Here is a 16,154-nt window from a genome sequence, read left to right as displayed (position 1 = left end):
AGAGCATTGGTGTCTCCACCATGGTGAATGTCACCATTGTGGACCTCAGTCTGAGTCTGAAGTGTTGTTCCAGCTAAATCTTGGTTTGGGACAGAACTCAGCCAGGAATTGTGAGCTGGAGTTAAAAATGAAGCCAACAACATCATATTTTAAAAGGAAATAAAATTATGAACAGATATGAAGGGCTGCTGCTGGGTTCTGGAGTTGCCCACCTCTGATCCTGGCTGGAATCTTCCTCAGGTTGGGATTGGTCATAAATAAAATAAAAACTAAAGAGGTTCTTGCCATCCTTTCCCTTCCTGAGTTAAATTAAATAGATTTTGGAGTGGGGTTAAGCAAATGTGAAGAGATGAGCTTGGAAATGTTCTGTGCCTTAGGAAGAAGGACTGGGAACCTCTGTAATGACAAACATGGAGCTCTCAGCTGGGAACCCCAGCAGGAATGTGGGGCTGGAGGCAGCCCTGGAGTGGGGACCGTGCTCTCCTTGGCTCTGTGGTACCCACAGAGGAGCCCCCAAACCCCTGGGGGAGGAGGATGGGCTGGAGAGGGGAGTTGTCGACGGAAGGAGACCAGGACATCCAGTTGATCATCACAGGCCCAATTTTATTGATCAGCACAGCGGGTTAAATACAGTTCGTAATTAACTTCATGCATATTGCAAAAGTTGAGCTCAGGATTGGTTAGTTACATATCAGCAGTTACACCTACTTTTACATTCCTATGGTCCTACTTTTGATACTTTCTACATATTCTTAGGAGATATTCAGGACTAATCTCTACTCCCTTTCTCCATGTTGCAGCAAGGCCACTGATTGCAAGCTGCTGACATCTCCTTTCAGCTTGCTGACTGCTGATTTCTCAGCTTGACCAGTGGCAATATGTCAGCATGGCCTTTCTCAGCTAACCAACTATTAATAAAGCTCTCCACATTAAAGCTCTCCACAGGGAGTTTGGGGTGTCCTGACGTGGTCCTGACGTGGCTGTGCTGCTTCGCTCTCTTGCAGGTTCACTGGGATGAATTTGCCCGCCCCTGTGATCAGCAGCAAAAACTGGCTGAGGCTGCACTTCACCTCCGATGGCAACCACAGGCAGAAGGGCTTCAGTGCCCAGTACCAAGGTAAGGAGGGAGAAACAAACGCCCTGGCCTGGCCTCACCCGCCCCAGCCAGCCTCTTTCACCTGGTCCACAATCTTTCCAGTTTGATTTCCTCATTCCTCAATTCCACAAATCATTCTAGTCTGATTTCCTCATTCACCTATTCCACAATCTTTCCAGTTTGATTTCCTCATTCCTCAATTCCACAAATCATTCTAGTCTGATTTCCTCATTCACCTATTCCACAATCTTTCCAGTTTGATTTCCTTGTTCACCTATTCCACAAATCATTCTAGTTTTATTTCCTCGTTCACCTATTCCACAATCACTCTGATTTGATTTCCTCATTCCTCATTCACCTATTCCACAATCATTCCAGTTTGATTTCCTCATTCACCCATTTCACAACCATTCTGGTTTTATTTCCCCTTGTGGCCACCCTAGAAAACGACTCCAACTCTAATTAACTCTAATGGTTTATAAAAACATTGGTCTTGTAAGCTAAAGATTGAAGACTAAAGCTGTAAGGGGACAGAATATAAGAAAATAAAGATGGTGTAGAAAGAACATGGGTCTTGTAAGCTAAAGATTGAAGACTAAAGCTGTAAGGGGACAGAATATAAGAAAATAAAGATGGTGTAGAAAGAACATGGGTCTTTTAAACCAAAGATTGAAGACTAAAGCTATAAGAATATAAGAAAATAAAGATGGTGTAGAAAGTGATCTTGCCCCTAATGAGTTGCAGCTGGGCCTAATTAGCAAAGATTAGGAGCAGGCCTGCCTTTAACAGGGCACAGCTGTAGCCAATGAGGAGAAGATGCTATAAAAGAGTGGGTGGGTGCTTGAGAAGGGAACTGGGGTCAGTTGGCTGCTTTGAGAAGAAGAAAGAGCCAGAGCTGTGAGGAGCTGCCCGTGAGGAACACTGAGCAGGTGTGAAACCTTTGTGATAAGGTGACAACATAAACCCTTCTTAGAGTTACCCCACCATTTCAGGCAGAAAGGACTCAAACCTTCATCTCCAGCTCCCAAAGCTGATTTTAGGCTAAACTTCTTCCTACCCCCTAAACAACCTGAATTGCCCCTTGAGATAAGGGGCACCCACCAGCTCCAACACCACAGACAAGTCAACAGCAACCCTCAGCCCCCATTTTAGAGTAACCCCAGCTGCCTCCCTGCTTGGCCCTGCTGCTGTTATTTTCCAGCTGGAATCCCCCAAAGTGTGGTTTTCATAGAAAAACCCAGTCTGGTTTGGGTTGGGAGGGACCTTAGAACCCATCCAGTGACACCTCCACTGTCCCAGGGTGCTCCAGGTCCCCTCTTGGCCTTGGACACTCCCAGGGATTCAGGAGCTTCTCTGGGAAATCCATCTTGGACCCTCCTCACCCTCACAGGGCAGAATTCAGGATTGGGACGAAGATTTCAGGATGGGGATGCTCAGGTGCTGTTGAGGGACAGGAGATCCTTTGGCAGTGAAGATTCTGCTCCTGGTGGGACCAGAATGGAAGGGGTGGATTCCTTGGAGGTGTTCCCACTTCTGTTGAGGGACAGGAGATCCTTTGGCAGTGAAGATGCTGCTCCTGGTGGGACCAGAATGGAAGGGGTGGATTCCTTGGAGGTGTTCCCACTTCTGTTGAGGGACAGGAGATCCTTTGGCAGTGAAGATGCTGATCCTGGTGGGACCAGAATGGAAGGGGTGGATTCCTTGGAGGTGTTCCCACTTCTGTTGAGGGACAGGAGATCCTTTGGCAGTGAAGATGCTGCTCCTGGTGGGACCAGAATGGAAGGGGTGGATTCCTTGGAGGTGTTCCCACCACTCCTGTGGTGTTTTTGGAGGAGGTTGTGGGTGCAGGATCCATGAGAGGGGGAATGAAGCGTGGAAGGAGCAGGAATGGTTTGAGTCCCCTCAGGGAGCTCTGCAGGTTTGCTCTCAAGAGGCTTTTGCTGGGAAAAAGCTCTGGAGAGGAGTCCAAGGGAAAGGGAGAGGATTTTCCTTGGATAAATGCACAGAGCTGCCTCGTTGGGGTGTTCCCAGGCTGTTCTTAGCAGGGCTGTCATGGCCTCAACAAATGAACCACATCGTTATTTAACTTCCCTGCTTTCCTTGAACCTGTAAATCACTTTAAGCTGCAAGAAAAAACAAGGAAAAAAGGATTTTAAACAAGGAAAAAAAAAACCCTTTTGTTGTTGCTGTGCAGCACAAACGTCTGGAAAAAGCAGCTTCCCTGTGGATGGCTTTTCCCTGGCTGTCAGGATTGCAGCTTCCTCCAAAGCACCTGTCTGAGTGAGGCTTTCCCTGCACAGCAAAGTCAGGGTGAATGTCCTCATTCCCCTGCTCGGAGAAAAGTCAGGGGGTTTAGGGGATGAACTGGGGATGGAGTCTTGGAAAATGAACTGAACTCCCCATTCTGAGCCGGAATCCAGGCAGGACCTCAGCCCGGCTGCCAGAGGAACCTGCCCTCATTTTCCCTGCTGGTTTTTGTGGAGTTTGGCAGCTTCTTTCTGCCTTTGGATGCTTAAAATCCCAGCAAACCAAGCAGCCAAGCAGTGAAGACTCCCAGGGATGAAGGGAAGGTGTCTGCAGGCAGTGGGATCTGCAGGACAGGAGATGCTGAGACTTTAAAAACCTCCCTGTAACCCTTTCCACAACCTGGCCTGGCCATAAATATTTCAGTGGCGATAAATCCCTACAAAACAGGCCGTGTAATTCCACAGCAGGCACAGCAGCTGAAATGCATTTTTCATCAGGAGAGCTGAATCAGGATCGGCCAGGAGAAGCAAGGGGAGGCTTTAGGGTGGCTCTAATTTGCTGTCTGTTTTCCAAAGACGTGTCTGTACATCATTTATGAACCCCCTGGGTCCTCTGGGACGGGGTCTGGCTTTGCTGATAATCTATAAGAAAACAATTTCCCTTCCAGCTTGTTTAAATTGATCCCGAGTTTTGCAGAACACCTTCTCTGTCTGTTCCCTCTCTGCTCTCCCTAATCCGTGCCCTCATTTGGAAATCACTTTAGGAATGTAAAAGCAAGGTTAGATGCAATCAGGCTGTGGAGAGAGGGGTTTTTTTTTGTTGTTGTTGTTGAACACAGCAAATTCATTTTGTTCCCTTCCTGGGAGAGTTAAATATTTCCCTTTTCCCTTTCATTAAGGTGAATCTTGATTTTTGCAAATGTTTTTTCCCCATTCCCCATGTAAGGAAGTCAAAGGGACTGGGAGAAATGTGTGCAGAGAATTATTTTTAAAAATTATTTTTTATTTTCCTCCCCATCCTGTCTCCTCAAAAAGGTGGAAGAAAATAACCTAGGAGTTTTTAATCCGGTGAGGTGGCAGCACCTCAGGTGTCCCCCCCATCAGAGGGGCTGGATGGGATTTTATAAAATCAGGGAGTTTTGGGAAAGCTGCAAAAGGCTGGAATTGGAGAGATGGGAATGCTGCCCTGGCTGCTGCTGCTGCTGCCCCTCTCTGCACATGTTTTATGGCAGAACTTGGCTCCCTAATTGCTCTGGAGCTGATTGGTACCAACACGTAATTGCAGCTTTTATCGATCTCCCCGGCCCGCAGGAGGAAGATAAATGGGATCAGCTCCAGCCCTGCCCAGGACAGAGCTCCCTGCTGCTCACCAGAGACACCTAAATGGCCTGGTGAGGGAGTAATGGAGTCTTGGAATGGTTTGGAATGGGTTTAAATCCCATCCAGTTCCACCCTTTCCATGGGCAGCGACCTCCCAATGTCCCAGGGTGCTCCCAGCCCCATCCATGGCTTTGGTCTGCAGATCTGTCCGTGGGGAGATCTGTGGTTCTACCCGTGGATGGATCAGTTTTGGTTCAGTTTGGGCAGATCTCTCCCTCTCTTTGTCCTGGATCTCCCACTGCTCATCTTGGATCTTCCATTTCTCATCTTGGATCTTCTACTCTTTATCCTGGATCTCCCACTCCTTATCTTGGATTTTTCATTTCTCATCTTGGATCTTGTACTCTTTATCCTGGATCTTCCCCTCTTCATCCTTCTCTCCCACTCCTCATCTTGGATCTTCCCCTCCTCATTTTTGATCTTCCCCTGATTTTAAATTTCTTCCGTTTTTCATCTTGGATCTTCCATTCCTCACCTTGGATCTTCTATTTCACTTCTTGGATGTCCCACTGCATGTCTTGGATCTTCCTCCTTTCATCTTGGATCTTCCACTCTTTATCCTGATCTTCCATTCCTCATCTTGGATCTTCCTCCTTTCATCTTGGATCTTCCACTCTTTATCCTGATCTTTCATTCCTCATCTTGGATCTTCCTCCTTTCATCTTGGATCTTCCACTCTTCATCCTGATCTTTCATTCCTCATCCTGATCTTCCGTTTCTCATCTTGTATCTTCTATTCTTTATCCTGGATCTTCCCCTCTTCATCCTTATCTCCCACTCTTCTTCTTGGATCTCCCATTCCTCGTCTTAGATCTTGCCCTCCTCATTTTTGATCTTCCCGTCATTTTCAGTTTTCCTCCTTTCATCTTGGATCTTTCACTCTTCATCCTGATCTTCCGTTCCTCATTTTGGATCTTCTCCTTTTTATCTTGGATCTTTCTCCTCCTCATCTTGGAGCTTCCATTTCCTGGATCTCCCACTCCTTATCTTGGATTTTTCATTTCTCATCTTGGATCTTGTACTCTTTATCCTGGATCTTCCCCTCTTCATCCTTCTCTCCCACTCCTCATCTTGGAGTAATTTTTGATCTTCCCGTCATTTTCAATCTTCCTCCTTTCATCTTGGATCTTTCACTCTTCATCCTGATCTTCCATTCCTCATTTTGCATCTTCTCCTTTTCATCTTGGATCTTTCCCCTCCTCATCTTGGAGCTTCCATTTCCCATCCTGGATCTCACCCTGGATCACACCCTTGGGTTCCAAAAGGATTTTTGCCTCCTTCCATGTGACCTGTGGAGTCTCCTGGGCAATTCTGGATAATCCCAGTGCTTGTGCAGGGTCTCGTTCCCAAAATCCATTGCTCAGGCTGCCAGAAGAGGGATTTTTCCAAAGTGTTGCATTTGAGGGGGTTTCTGTTCACCTCCCTGTGAGCATCCTGCTGCTGAACCATCCCAGCAGAAGGGAGAGACCCAGGCAGGATCTGGATTTAACAGCAATTCCCCCAACAAGGAGAGCAGAGCTCCACGGAATAGATTTTTTCCTGTTGCTGTTGCTGAAACACTGTTTTCCAAATTAAAAATAAATAAATGTCTGCTTAAATCCTCATTTAGAGCAACATGAAGTGGTTTGAAAGGAACAGCCCGGCCTGTCTGCCATGCTGGCAGAGCTTTGTAATGTCATCTCTCAAATCTGACAGGATGCTGAGTATTCCATTAGATCTGCTGGATGTGTGTGAGCAGCAAAAGCCTCCAGAAAACAGGAGTTTCTGTTCATCCAATTATCCTGACACAGTCCTTTGTAGTACTGCTCCACATTCCAATTTACAAACAAAGTAGATTTTCAAATACAGGATTTTTGAGGGCAGGGAGTGGGAGAATTGTTCTTATTTGTTTAAATTTTTTTTAAAAAGCGCAAAACAAGTGGTGCTTTGCCGTGCCTGGTTCTGATCTAAATGGAGTCATTTGTAAAGTCTGACTTCCATCATTAGGGCTCCGAAATGAAGGATGAGGAGGAGAGGATGCAGTGATCCCTCTTTATCAATTTATCTTCACCAGTTTATCTTTATCAGTTCTCCTGGAAAGGGACACGGTGCAATTAGGGGAGGAGATGTTTCCTGGGGATGCAGCTCAGGCTCTGAATTTTGGGATTGCTGCTCAGTGTTGAGTGGCTTGTTCCCATTGCTGAGGGGTTTGGGAGCCAGGTTTTCCATCAGGAACGGGGTTGGAGGGGGATTTTTGTTGGATGGGATCTGGCAGGGATGGTTCTGGGAGAACCTTGGTTAGAAATGTGTCCCTGAACAATTTCCAAGCCTGGCTGTATCCAAATTATGAATTCCTCCATGCCAGAGAATCCTGGAGTGGTTTGGGTTGGAAGAGACCTTAAAATTCTTCTGATTGCACCCCCTGGCACCTTCTCCTGGATTTGGGATGTTCAGCACTGGGGAAATCCCTGCGGGTTGCTGTGTCCTGATGGAAAAGTTCCCCAGGATTTCTCGTGCCACCATCAGCTCTGGTGGGCGCCACCAAAGCTTGGGAAGCTTTGCTCGGCCTCTAAATTCCCTTTGTGGGGCACAAATCATCCGATGATTTTTTGTTTGAGCTTTGAGCTTTTGTTTGTGTGGAGAGTTGGGAACATTCCCTGGGGGCTGGATGTGGAGAATACCAAAATGGGGATTATTTTGTAAAGCTCGTACCCCAAAGCACAACCACAGAGCAGAGACTTAGAGGCTGCAGGGTCCCAGCTCACATCCTTGGAAAATTCAAACCAAAATCCAACTTTGGCCTTGGAAACTTGGAATTGCCTGGGAGGGAATGTTGGTTGGGATTTTGGGGTCACCCCTGTGTTTGCTTGCAAAAAGCTGGAGCCTCACTACAGGAATGTCTGTCACTGTTTTATTTGAAGCAGAAATAGATTTTTACCCCAAAAGAAATAGATTTTTACCCCAAAGAGGCTTTTCTTGGCCTTTAAATTCCCTTTGTGGGGCACAAATCATCCGAGCTGAGCTTTTGTTTGTGTGGAGAGTTGGGAACATTCCCTGAGGGCTGGATGTGGAGAACACCAAAATATGGATTATTTTGTAAATCTGCTCGTTCCCCAAAGCACAACCACAGAGCAGAGATTTAGAGGCTGCAGGGTCCCAACCCACATCCTTGGAAAATTCAAACCAAAATCCAACTTCAGCCTTGGAAACTTGGAATTGCCTGGGAGGGAATGTTGGTTGGGATTTTGGGGTTACCCCTGTGTTTGCTTGCAAAAAGCTGGAGCCTCACTACAGGAATGTCTGTCACTGTTTTATTTGAAGCAGAAATAGATTTTTACCCCAAAAGAAATAGATTTTTACCCCAAAGAGGCTTTTCTTGGCCTCTAAATTCCCTTTGTGGGGCACAAATCATCCGAGCTGAGCTTTTGTTTGTGTGGAGAGTTGGGAACATTCCCTGGGGGCCGGATGTGGAGAATACCAAAATGGGGATTATTTTGTAAAGCTCGTTCCCCAAAGCACAACCACAGATCAGAGACTTAGAGGCTGCAGGGTCCCAGCTCACATCCTTGGAAAATTCAAACCAAAATCCAACTTCGGCCTTGGAAACTTGAAATTGCCTGGATTTTGTTGCCTGGGAGGGAATTTTGGGGTATCCCTGTGTTGGCTTGGAAAAAGCTGGAGCCTCACTACAGGAATGTCTGTCACTGTTTTATTTGAAGCAGAAATAGATTTTTACCCCAAAGATGCTTTTCTTGGCCTTTAAATTCCCTTTGTGGGGCACAAATCATCCGAGCTGAGCTTTTGTTTGTGTGGAGAGTTGGGAACATTCCCTGGGGGCCGGATGTGGAGAATACCAAAATGGGGATTATTTTGTAAAGCTGCTCGTGCCCCAAAGCACAACCACAGAGCAGGGTCCCAACTCACATCCTTGGAAAATTCAAACCAAAATCCAAATTCAGCCTTAGAAACTTGAAATTGCCTGGATTTTGTTGCCTGGGAGGGAATTTTGGGGTATCCCTGTGTTGGCTTGGAAAAATCTGGAAAATCACTACAGGAATGTCTGCCGCTATTTTATTTGAAGCAGAAATAGATTTTTTACCCCAAAAAAGTGAGTTTTAGCAGCCCCAATCCTTTTTTTTTTTTTTTTTTTTTTGATCCATTGATATCACATTTATTAAAAACCTTGAGATCAGGCTGGAAATCTCCTGTGATTCCCATCCACGTGGCACCTTTGGGGCATCCCAAACCCTGCTGCTTTTTCTTCCTCCTGCTGCACTTGCAGGTGGATTTGGAGCAAAAAGAAACAAAGAGTTCGATTTGCTTTGACAGCAGCCTGCTGTTAATTAGTTTCCCCTTCTTAAATTAATAAAAAAAGACAGCTGCCCTGAACAGATTGAAGCTGCTGAGGAAGACAGGAGCAGCTTTTCCTCATGAATATTTTCCAGCTAAAAATTTTTTTTTTTTTGAAGTTCTTGCTGCTTTATTTAAAGAGAAAGCCAAAAGCTGTGAGGAAATGATGAGCCAAAAGCTGCACCCAGCATTCCCCTCAAAGCAGCACCTCAGGTGAGCTTCAAGGAGCCTCCCCCTGTCTGAGCCTCCTGCAGCAGCTGTTCCAAACAGGTTCTTTTTGAGCCCAAAAAAAAACCAAAAAAAAAACCCCAGCACGATTAAAAACCTCCTCTTTAGTTACATGGGTAATTCTCCTTGACAGCTTTGTCTTAGGGATGTGCTAATTTAGGGATGAAAGCCTGACAAGAGGAAGAACACGAGGAGGAGGAAGGGTTTGAAGTGGGTTTCTCCAAGGATAAGGGGCTGGCTCATCAAGGAAAAGGCTCCCAGAAAGTGATTTGGACACGGAGTAATCCCAGTTCCTGTTGGGTTTTCCCAAATCCTCACAGTGAAGGCTCTTTTATCCCAAATCCTGCAGTGGGGGCTGAGTTATCCCAATTCCTCTTGGAATTATCCCAATTCCTGTTGAGTTACCCCAATTCCTGTTGGGTTATCCCAATTCCTGCAGTGGAGGGTCTTTTATCCCAATTCCTCTTGGAATTATCCCAATTCCTGTTGAGTTACCCCAATTCCTGTTGGGTTATCCCAATTCCTGTTGGGTTATCCCAATTCCTGCAGTGAGGGCTGAGTTATCCCAATTCCTCTTGGAATTATCCCAATTCCTGTTGAGTTACCCCAATTCCTGTTGGGTTATCCCAATTCCTGCAGTGGAGGGTCTTTTATCCCAATTCCTGTCGGAATTATCCCAATTCCTGTTTGAATTATCCCAGTTTCTGTTGGAATATCCCAGTTCCTGTTGGGTTATCCCAATTCCTGCAGTGGAGGTCTTTTTCCGATCTTCAGAATTATCCCAATTCCTGTCAGATTATCCGTTTCTGTGGAATATCCCAGTTCCTGTTTGGTTTCCCAATTTCTGCAGTGAGGGCTGTTATTCCCATTCCTGTCGGAATTATCCCAATTCCTATTGGGTTATCCCAATTCCTGTTGGGTTATCCCAATCCTGTTTGAATTATCCCAGTTTCTGTTGGGTTATCCCAATTGCTGAAATGAGAGCTCGGTAATCCCAGTTCCTGTTGGAATTATCCCAATTCCTGTTGGCTTATCCCAATTCCTATTGGAATTATCCCAATTCCTGCAGTGAGGGCTGAGTTATCCCAATTCCTCTTGGAATTATCCCAATTCCTGTTGAGTTACCCCAATTCCTGTTGGGTTATCCCAATTCCTGCAGTGGAGGGTCTTTTATCCCAATTCCTGTCGGAATTATCCCAATTCCTGTTTGAATTATCCCAGTTTCTGTTGGAATATCCCAGTTCCTCTTGGGTTATCCCAATTCCTGCAGTGAGGGCTGGGTTATCCCAATTCCTGTTGGAATTATCCCAATTCCTGTTTGAATTATCCCAGTTTCTGTTGGAATATCCCAGTTCCTGTTGGGTTATCCCAATTGCTGCAGTGAGGGCTGGGTTATTCCCATTCCTGTCGGAATTATCCCAATTCCTGTTGGGTTATCCCAATTCCTATTGGAATTATCCCAATTCCTGCAGTGAGGGCTGGGTTATCCCAATTCCTGTTGGAATTATCCCAATTCCTGCAGTGAGGGCTGGGTTATCCCAATTCCTGTTGGAACTACCCCAATTCCTGTTGGGTTATCCCAATTCCTATTGGAATTATCCCAGTTCCTGTTGGGTTATCCCAAATCCTGCAGTGGAGATTTTTTTAAGCCCAATTCCTGCAGTGAGGGCTGGGCTATCCCAATTCCTGTTGAAATTGTCCCAGTTCCTGTTGGGTTATCCCTGATCCTGTTGGAATTATCCCAATTCCTGCCAATGAGGGTTGGGTTATCCCAACTCCTTTTGGAATTGTCCCAGTTCCTGTTGGGTTATCACTAATCCTGCAGTGGAGACTCTTTTATCCCAGTTCCTGTTGGAATATCCCAATTCCTGTTGGAATATCCCAGTTCCTGCAGTGAGGGTTGAGTTGTCCCAATTCCTGTTGGGTTATCCCAAATCCTGCAATGAGGGCTGGGTTTCCCCAGTTCCTGTTGGAATTATCCCAATTCCTGTTGGAATTATCCCAATTCCTGTTGGGTTATCCCAAATCCTGCAATGAGGGCTGGGTTTTCCCAGTTCCTGTTGGAATTATCCCAATTCCTGTTGGAATTATCCCAATTCCTGTTGGGTTATCCCAATTCCTGCAGTGAGGGCTGGGTTTCCCCAATTCCTGTTGGAATTATCCCAATTCCTGTTGGGTTATCCCAAATCCTGCAATGAGGGCTGGGTTTTCCCAGTTCCTGTTGGAATTATCCCAATTCCTGTTGGAATTATCCCAATTCCTGTTGGGTTTCCCCTGTTGCTGTTGAAATTACCCCAATTCCTGTTGGGTTATCCCAAATCCTGCAATGAGGGCTGGGTTTCCCCAGTTCCTGTTGGAATTATCCCAATTCCTGTTGGAATTATCCCAATTCCTGCAGTGAGGGCTGGGTTATCCCAGTTCCTGTTGGAATTATCCCAATTCCTGTTGGGTTATCCCAATTCCTGCAGTGAGGGCTGGGTTTTCCCAGTTCCTGTTGGAATTATCCCTGATCCTGTTGGAATTATCCCAATTCCTGTTGGGTTATCCCAAATCCTGCAATGAGAGCTGGGTTTCCCCAATTCCTGTTGGAATTATCCCAATTCCTGTTGGAATTATCCCAATTCCTGTTGGAATTATCCCAATTCCTGTTGGGTTATCCCAAATCCTGCAATGAGGGCTGGGTTTCCCCAATTCCTGTTGGAATTATCCCAATTCCTGTTGGGTTTCCCCTGTTGCTGTTGAAATTACCCCAATTCCTGTTGGGTTATCCCAATTCCTATTGGGTTATCCCAATCCCTGCTCTTTTATCCCATTTCCTCACAGCCTGTTTTATCCCAACTCCTGCCTCTGGAAACTGCAATAATCCCAAATCCAGGTGTTTGTGCTGCTCCCAGATGGTTCTGCCAGGTGGGGTTTGTGTCAAACCCTGGGGGTGGAGGCAGCAGCAGCCAAATCCAGAGCAGGAAAGCAAATTGCTGCTCCCTGGTGTGAGAAAAAGGATGGGGCTCTTGGAGATGGATGAATTCTTGTTCCCTTTCCTGGTTTTTCCCCTCTTCTGGTGGAATTTTGGATCAGGGAGGGAATGGTCACACGTGGGGAGGAGTCCCTCAGGTGTGGGGCTCCGAGATAATATTTCCCTTAGCCAATAATGGGGTTTAATTTTATTTTCCTGCTTTTTTCCCTGCTGTTTGTTCACACCAGCTCTGCAGTTTTTAGGTTCTGAGTGCTCCCCTGGAATGGCTCTGCTGTGTAATGGGTTCATGGGATAAATTCCAGAAAAATTGGGGGAAACCAGCTCAGCATTTTCCTCTCAGCATCCCTGAAGCTCCTCAGAGCTTCCCTTTTGTCTCCCATTCTTAGTGGGTTACAGAGGGGTCGGACCCCATTTTTATTTTGAAATTTATTTTGAAATTAATTATTTTGAATTAATTTTCCAAAGCCCTAACATGGAAAACAAATCCCTCTCCAAACCCTAACATGGAAAAACAAACCCTGCTGGTTTTGTGCAGCCAGGATAAACTGATCCCAAAGGGAAGGATGCAGGATGTGGGCGATTCACATTTTTATTTTTAAAATAAAATCTTGACAATCCCTGAAGCTCAGCTCAACTTTTCCCTCTTTTTTTCCCTTTGTTTCCCACCCCTGCAGTCAAGAAGCAGATGGAGCTCAAGTCCAGAGGGGTGAAACTCATGCCCAGCAAGGACAACAACCAGAAGACATCAGTGTGTAAGTTTTTCTGGCTCTTCCTCACTGTCTTTTTTTTGATAACAATCTCCTGGAACATTTCATTGGACTTTCCAGTAATCTCTAAAACTTCGCCACTCTGAGAAGTTTGGGTGCTTTTCCCTCTTCCCTCTGCATTTCTGCATCACTTCCCTCCTCCCAGTGCTCTGGTCACAAGCATTTACTAACTCTTGGAAGGGTGCAAGGCTTGGATATTCTGCATTTGGTTGATTCTGTGCTCTAGGTTGTGGTTTTAGGCTCCTTTTAGTGGGAAAAACAAAGAAATTCGGGGTTGGGATCGCTGCTATTGCTGTAAATAATGAGCAGGGATAAGGAACAACATTAAAAACAGAATATTAGAAAATTCACACAGGCAGTCACAGCGTCTTCCTTTTTCTATTTGAGTTTTATTTCATTTTCCTTGCAGAAAAATCATAATTCTGGGTTTGGAGTGCTGATTTTTCAGGTTGCAATGCTGATTTTTCAAGTGTAGCGCTTGGTGTGTCAGGGGCAGAACATTGGGGTCACTGCTGTGCCTCCCTCGGGCAGGTGGGAAATATTTCAGTTTTCCATCAGGTTCTTCCCAAATCAGGAGCAAAACCTGTGATTTTTGTCCCTGAATCTTGGGCTCTTCCTAAAATTAAACAGGAGGAATCTGACTGGGATTTAATATTTTATGTGGATTCAAATGGGAGCAGGATGGAGCATTTTTCCAAATGGATTTTAGGGGAGAAGCTGGAATTGCTCATTTTGTTGCACAGCCCATTACCCCCATCAGAGAGGAGCGTTTGCACAGCTCAGCTGGGTGGATTTGTCATACAAAATTCAGAAAAATGCATGGGCTGGATCAGAACTGGTGGATTTTGCATACAAAATTCAGAAAAATGCAGGGACTGGATCAGAATTGGTGGATTTTGCATACAAAATTCAGAAAAATGCAGGGACTGGATCAGAATTGGTGGATTTTGCATACAGAATTCAGAAAAATGCATGGGCTGGATCAGAATTGGTGGATTTTGCATACAAAATTCAGAAAAATGCATGGACTGAATCAGAATCGTGGCTCTGGAAGGAGAGTTTCCCTCCCAGCTCCCAGGAGAATTTTTAGGCTCTGTTTTTTTGGGAGCAAAGCCCAAAAAGGTAAAAAACAACCCAAAATCTCCAGAGCAGAAAACACTTGGGGTGTGTTCAGGGGAAAATAATTCAATTTTAAAGGGAATTATCCTTTAAAATGGAGTCCTGGCTGGGTGATACATTCCTTGCCAGGAAGAATTTATTGGAATAAACATCCCAGTGCCCTTTCCTGAATTGGAAAATTCCCCTGGCTGGGTGTGGAGACGGAGGGGTGTGTTTGGAGTCGGGGGATTTTGGGGGATTTGGGAGATTTTTGCCCTGGATTTTGGGGAATTTTGATGAAAGGAGTGAAATCATTGATTTAATGAAGCATTGTGGTGTTAATATACACAAAATTCCCATTTCTGTTTCCTGGGAATGGCTTTTGGAGCAGTTTTACCCGTTTTTAGTGCACTGAGGTGAGGAGGACACAGCAGCTGCATTTCCTTTCCTGCAGATCCTGCACTTCTGAGGAGGAAAAATAGGAATTCATTCCCTTTGCCTGGTTTATCCCATCCCAAGGGGCTCAGAGCTGCCAAATGGGAGCTCAGATCCTGAGGGCAGCTCAGGCTGGAAGTTGTTGAGGTGGAATAATGGGAATTGGGGTGGTGGCCCCATTCCATGGTCAGTGTCACCCTCCAGCTCCTTCTCCATGCCCTGCTCTCTATCAACTCTGGATTTTTCTTATTTTGTCCCTATTTTTGGAGCTTTCTGCTCCCACAGGGAATTCCCAGCTGCAGAAGTGCTGATTCCCAAGGAGATGGCACCAGGAAAATCAGATTTTTATTTTTATTTTTATTTTTATTTTTTGCAGTCCTCATCTGCTCTGTTCCCTGCTGGATTTGCAGGGTTGGCTGAGCCCCTCTGTGCTCCCAAACCTCCGTGAGCTGAGTTTGCATCACGGATAATTCCAAAGAAATTTCCTATTCCAGAGCAATTTCCAGTTGCTCTGGCTCAAATACCAGAAATTCAGGAATTTTTGTGTATCTTGGTATCACTTAAAGCTCTGCCACAAAATCCTAAAATTTTTAAGGCTGGAAAATATGAAGTCTAGCCTTCAAGTCCCTGTTTTATTTTTGATTATTCCTACCAGCAATATTTTATTTTCAGGTGCTGTTTGCTAAAACTTGGCCTAAAATCCTCCCTGGAGGGATCCACTCTTAAATCCTGTAGGTTTTTGGGTTTGGGATTTCCTGGTCAGATTAAACCTGGTGTGTTTTGTGTGAAAATGTAGTGATGTAACAGCTGCTTGTGTTATTGCAGGGGAAAAAAAATCCATAAAAATACAAAATTCTGTAGGGAGCTGCTGCTTGTGCTCAGTTGTAGTGGGCTGTGTTTGTTTTAAATCATAATTAAGTGCCTTGTACTGCTCACCATCAGTCAAATTATTTGGAAATCTTGCTTGAATCACTTTTGGAGGGAAGGTAATACTGAGAGACAGATAAAGCAGGTAGAAGAAATAGTTTGAGATTTTAGGCCGTATTTTGGAGGTAGTTTCTGGCACTGAAAGCAGAATGTAAGTGTGGATATTCCAGGTCCCACAGTGGGGAAATAGTGGTGGTTTGGATTTAAAAAACAGCATCCAAGTGGGTTTTGTGGTGTTTGGGTGAGGCCCACCTGGAGACACCTGGGTGAAGGACTGGAAGTTCTGTGCATGTTTAGCTTGGTCAAAATCTACTTTTCAAAGTCATTTTTTGGGGTGGGTTGAGCACTTTTTAGGTCTTAAGTGTGTGGGAATTTCTGGATTTTGGAAAGATGTTTGTGGGACAAGGAGCCACCTGAGGCCCTGTGGGTGAAGGACTGGAAGTTCTGTGTGTGTCCAGCTTGGTCACAATCTGATTTGCAAAGTCATTTTTTGGGGTGGGTTGAGCAGTTTTTAGGTCTGAAGTGTGTGGGAATTTCTGGATTTTGGAAAATGTCTGTGGGACACAGGAACCACCTGGGGCCTTGTGGGTGAAGGACTGGAAGTTCTGTGTGTGTCCAGCTTGGTCACAATCTCCTTTGCAAAGTCATTTTTGGGGTGGGTTGAGCAGTTTTTA

At 45.4% G+C, this 16,154-nt stretch overlaps 1 protein-coding gene across 2 annotated transcripts in view; it reads left to right on the top strand.

The window, feature by feature from the left end:
- CSMD2 (CUB and Sushi multiple domains 2) overlaps nt 1–16,154 on the top strand; it is a 347,705-nt gene that overhangs the window by 145,016 nt on the left and 186,535 nt on the right. For both annotated transcript variants that reach the window (XM_064731593.1, XM_064731594.1), the window contains 2 exons: nt 1,005–1,117; nt 12,928–13,005. In XM_064731593.1, coding sequence (XP_064587663.1) covers nt 1,005–1,117; nt 12,928–13,005 — 191 coding nt within the window. The remainder of the gene's footprint in view (nt 1–1,004; nt 1,118–12,927; nt 13,006–16,154) is intronic.

The sequence above is a fragment of the Zonotrichia leucophrys genome, chromosome 23, assembly GCF_028769735.1.
Source record: "Zonotrichia leucophrys gambelii isolate GWCS_2022_RI chromosome 23, RI_Zleu_2.0, whole genome shotgun sequence".
Taxonomy (NCBI): Eukaryota; Metazoa; Chordata; class Aves; order Passeriformes; family Passerellidae; genus Zonotrichia; species Zonotrichia leucophrys.
Note: the sequence above shows the minus strand (reverse complement) of the source record. Positions and strands in the feature narration are given on the sequence as shown.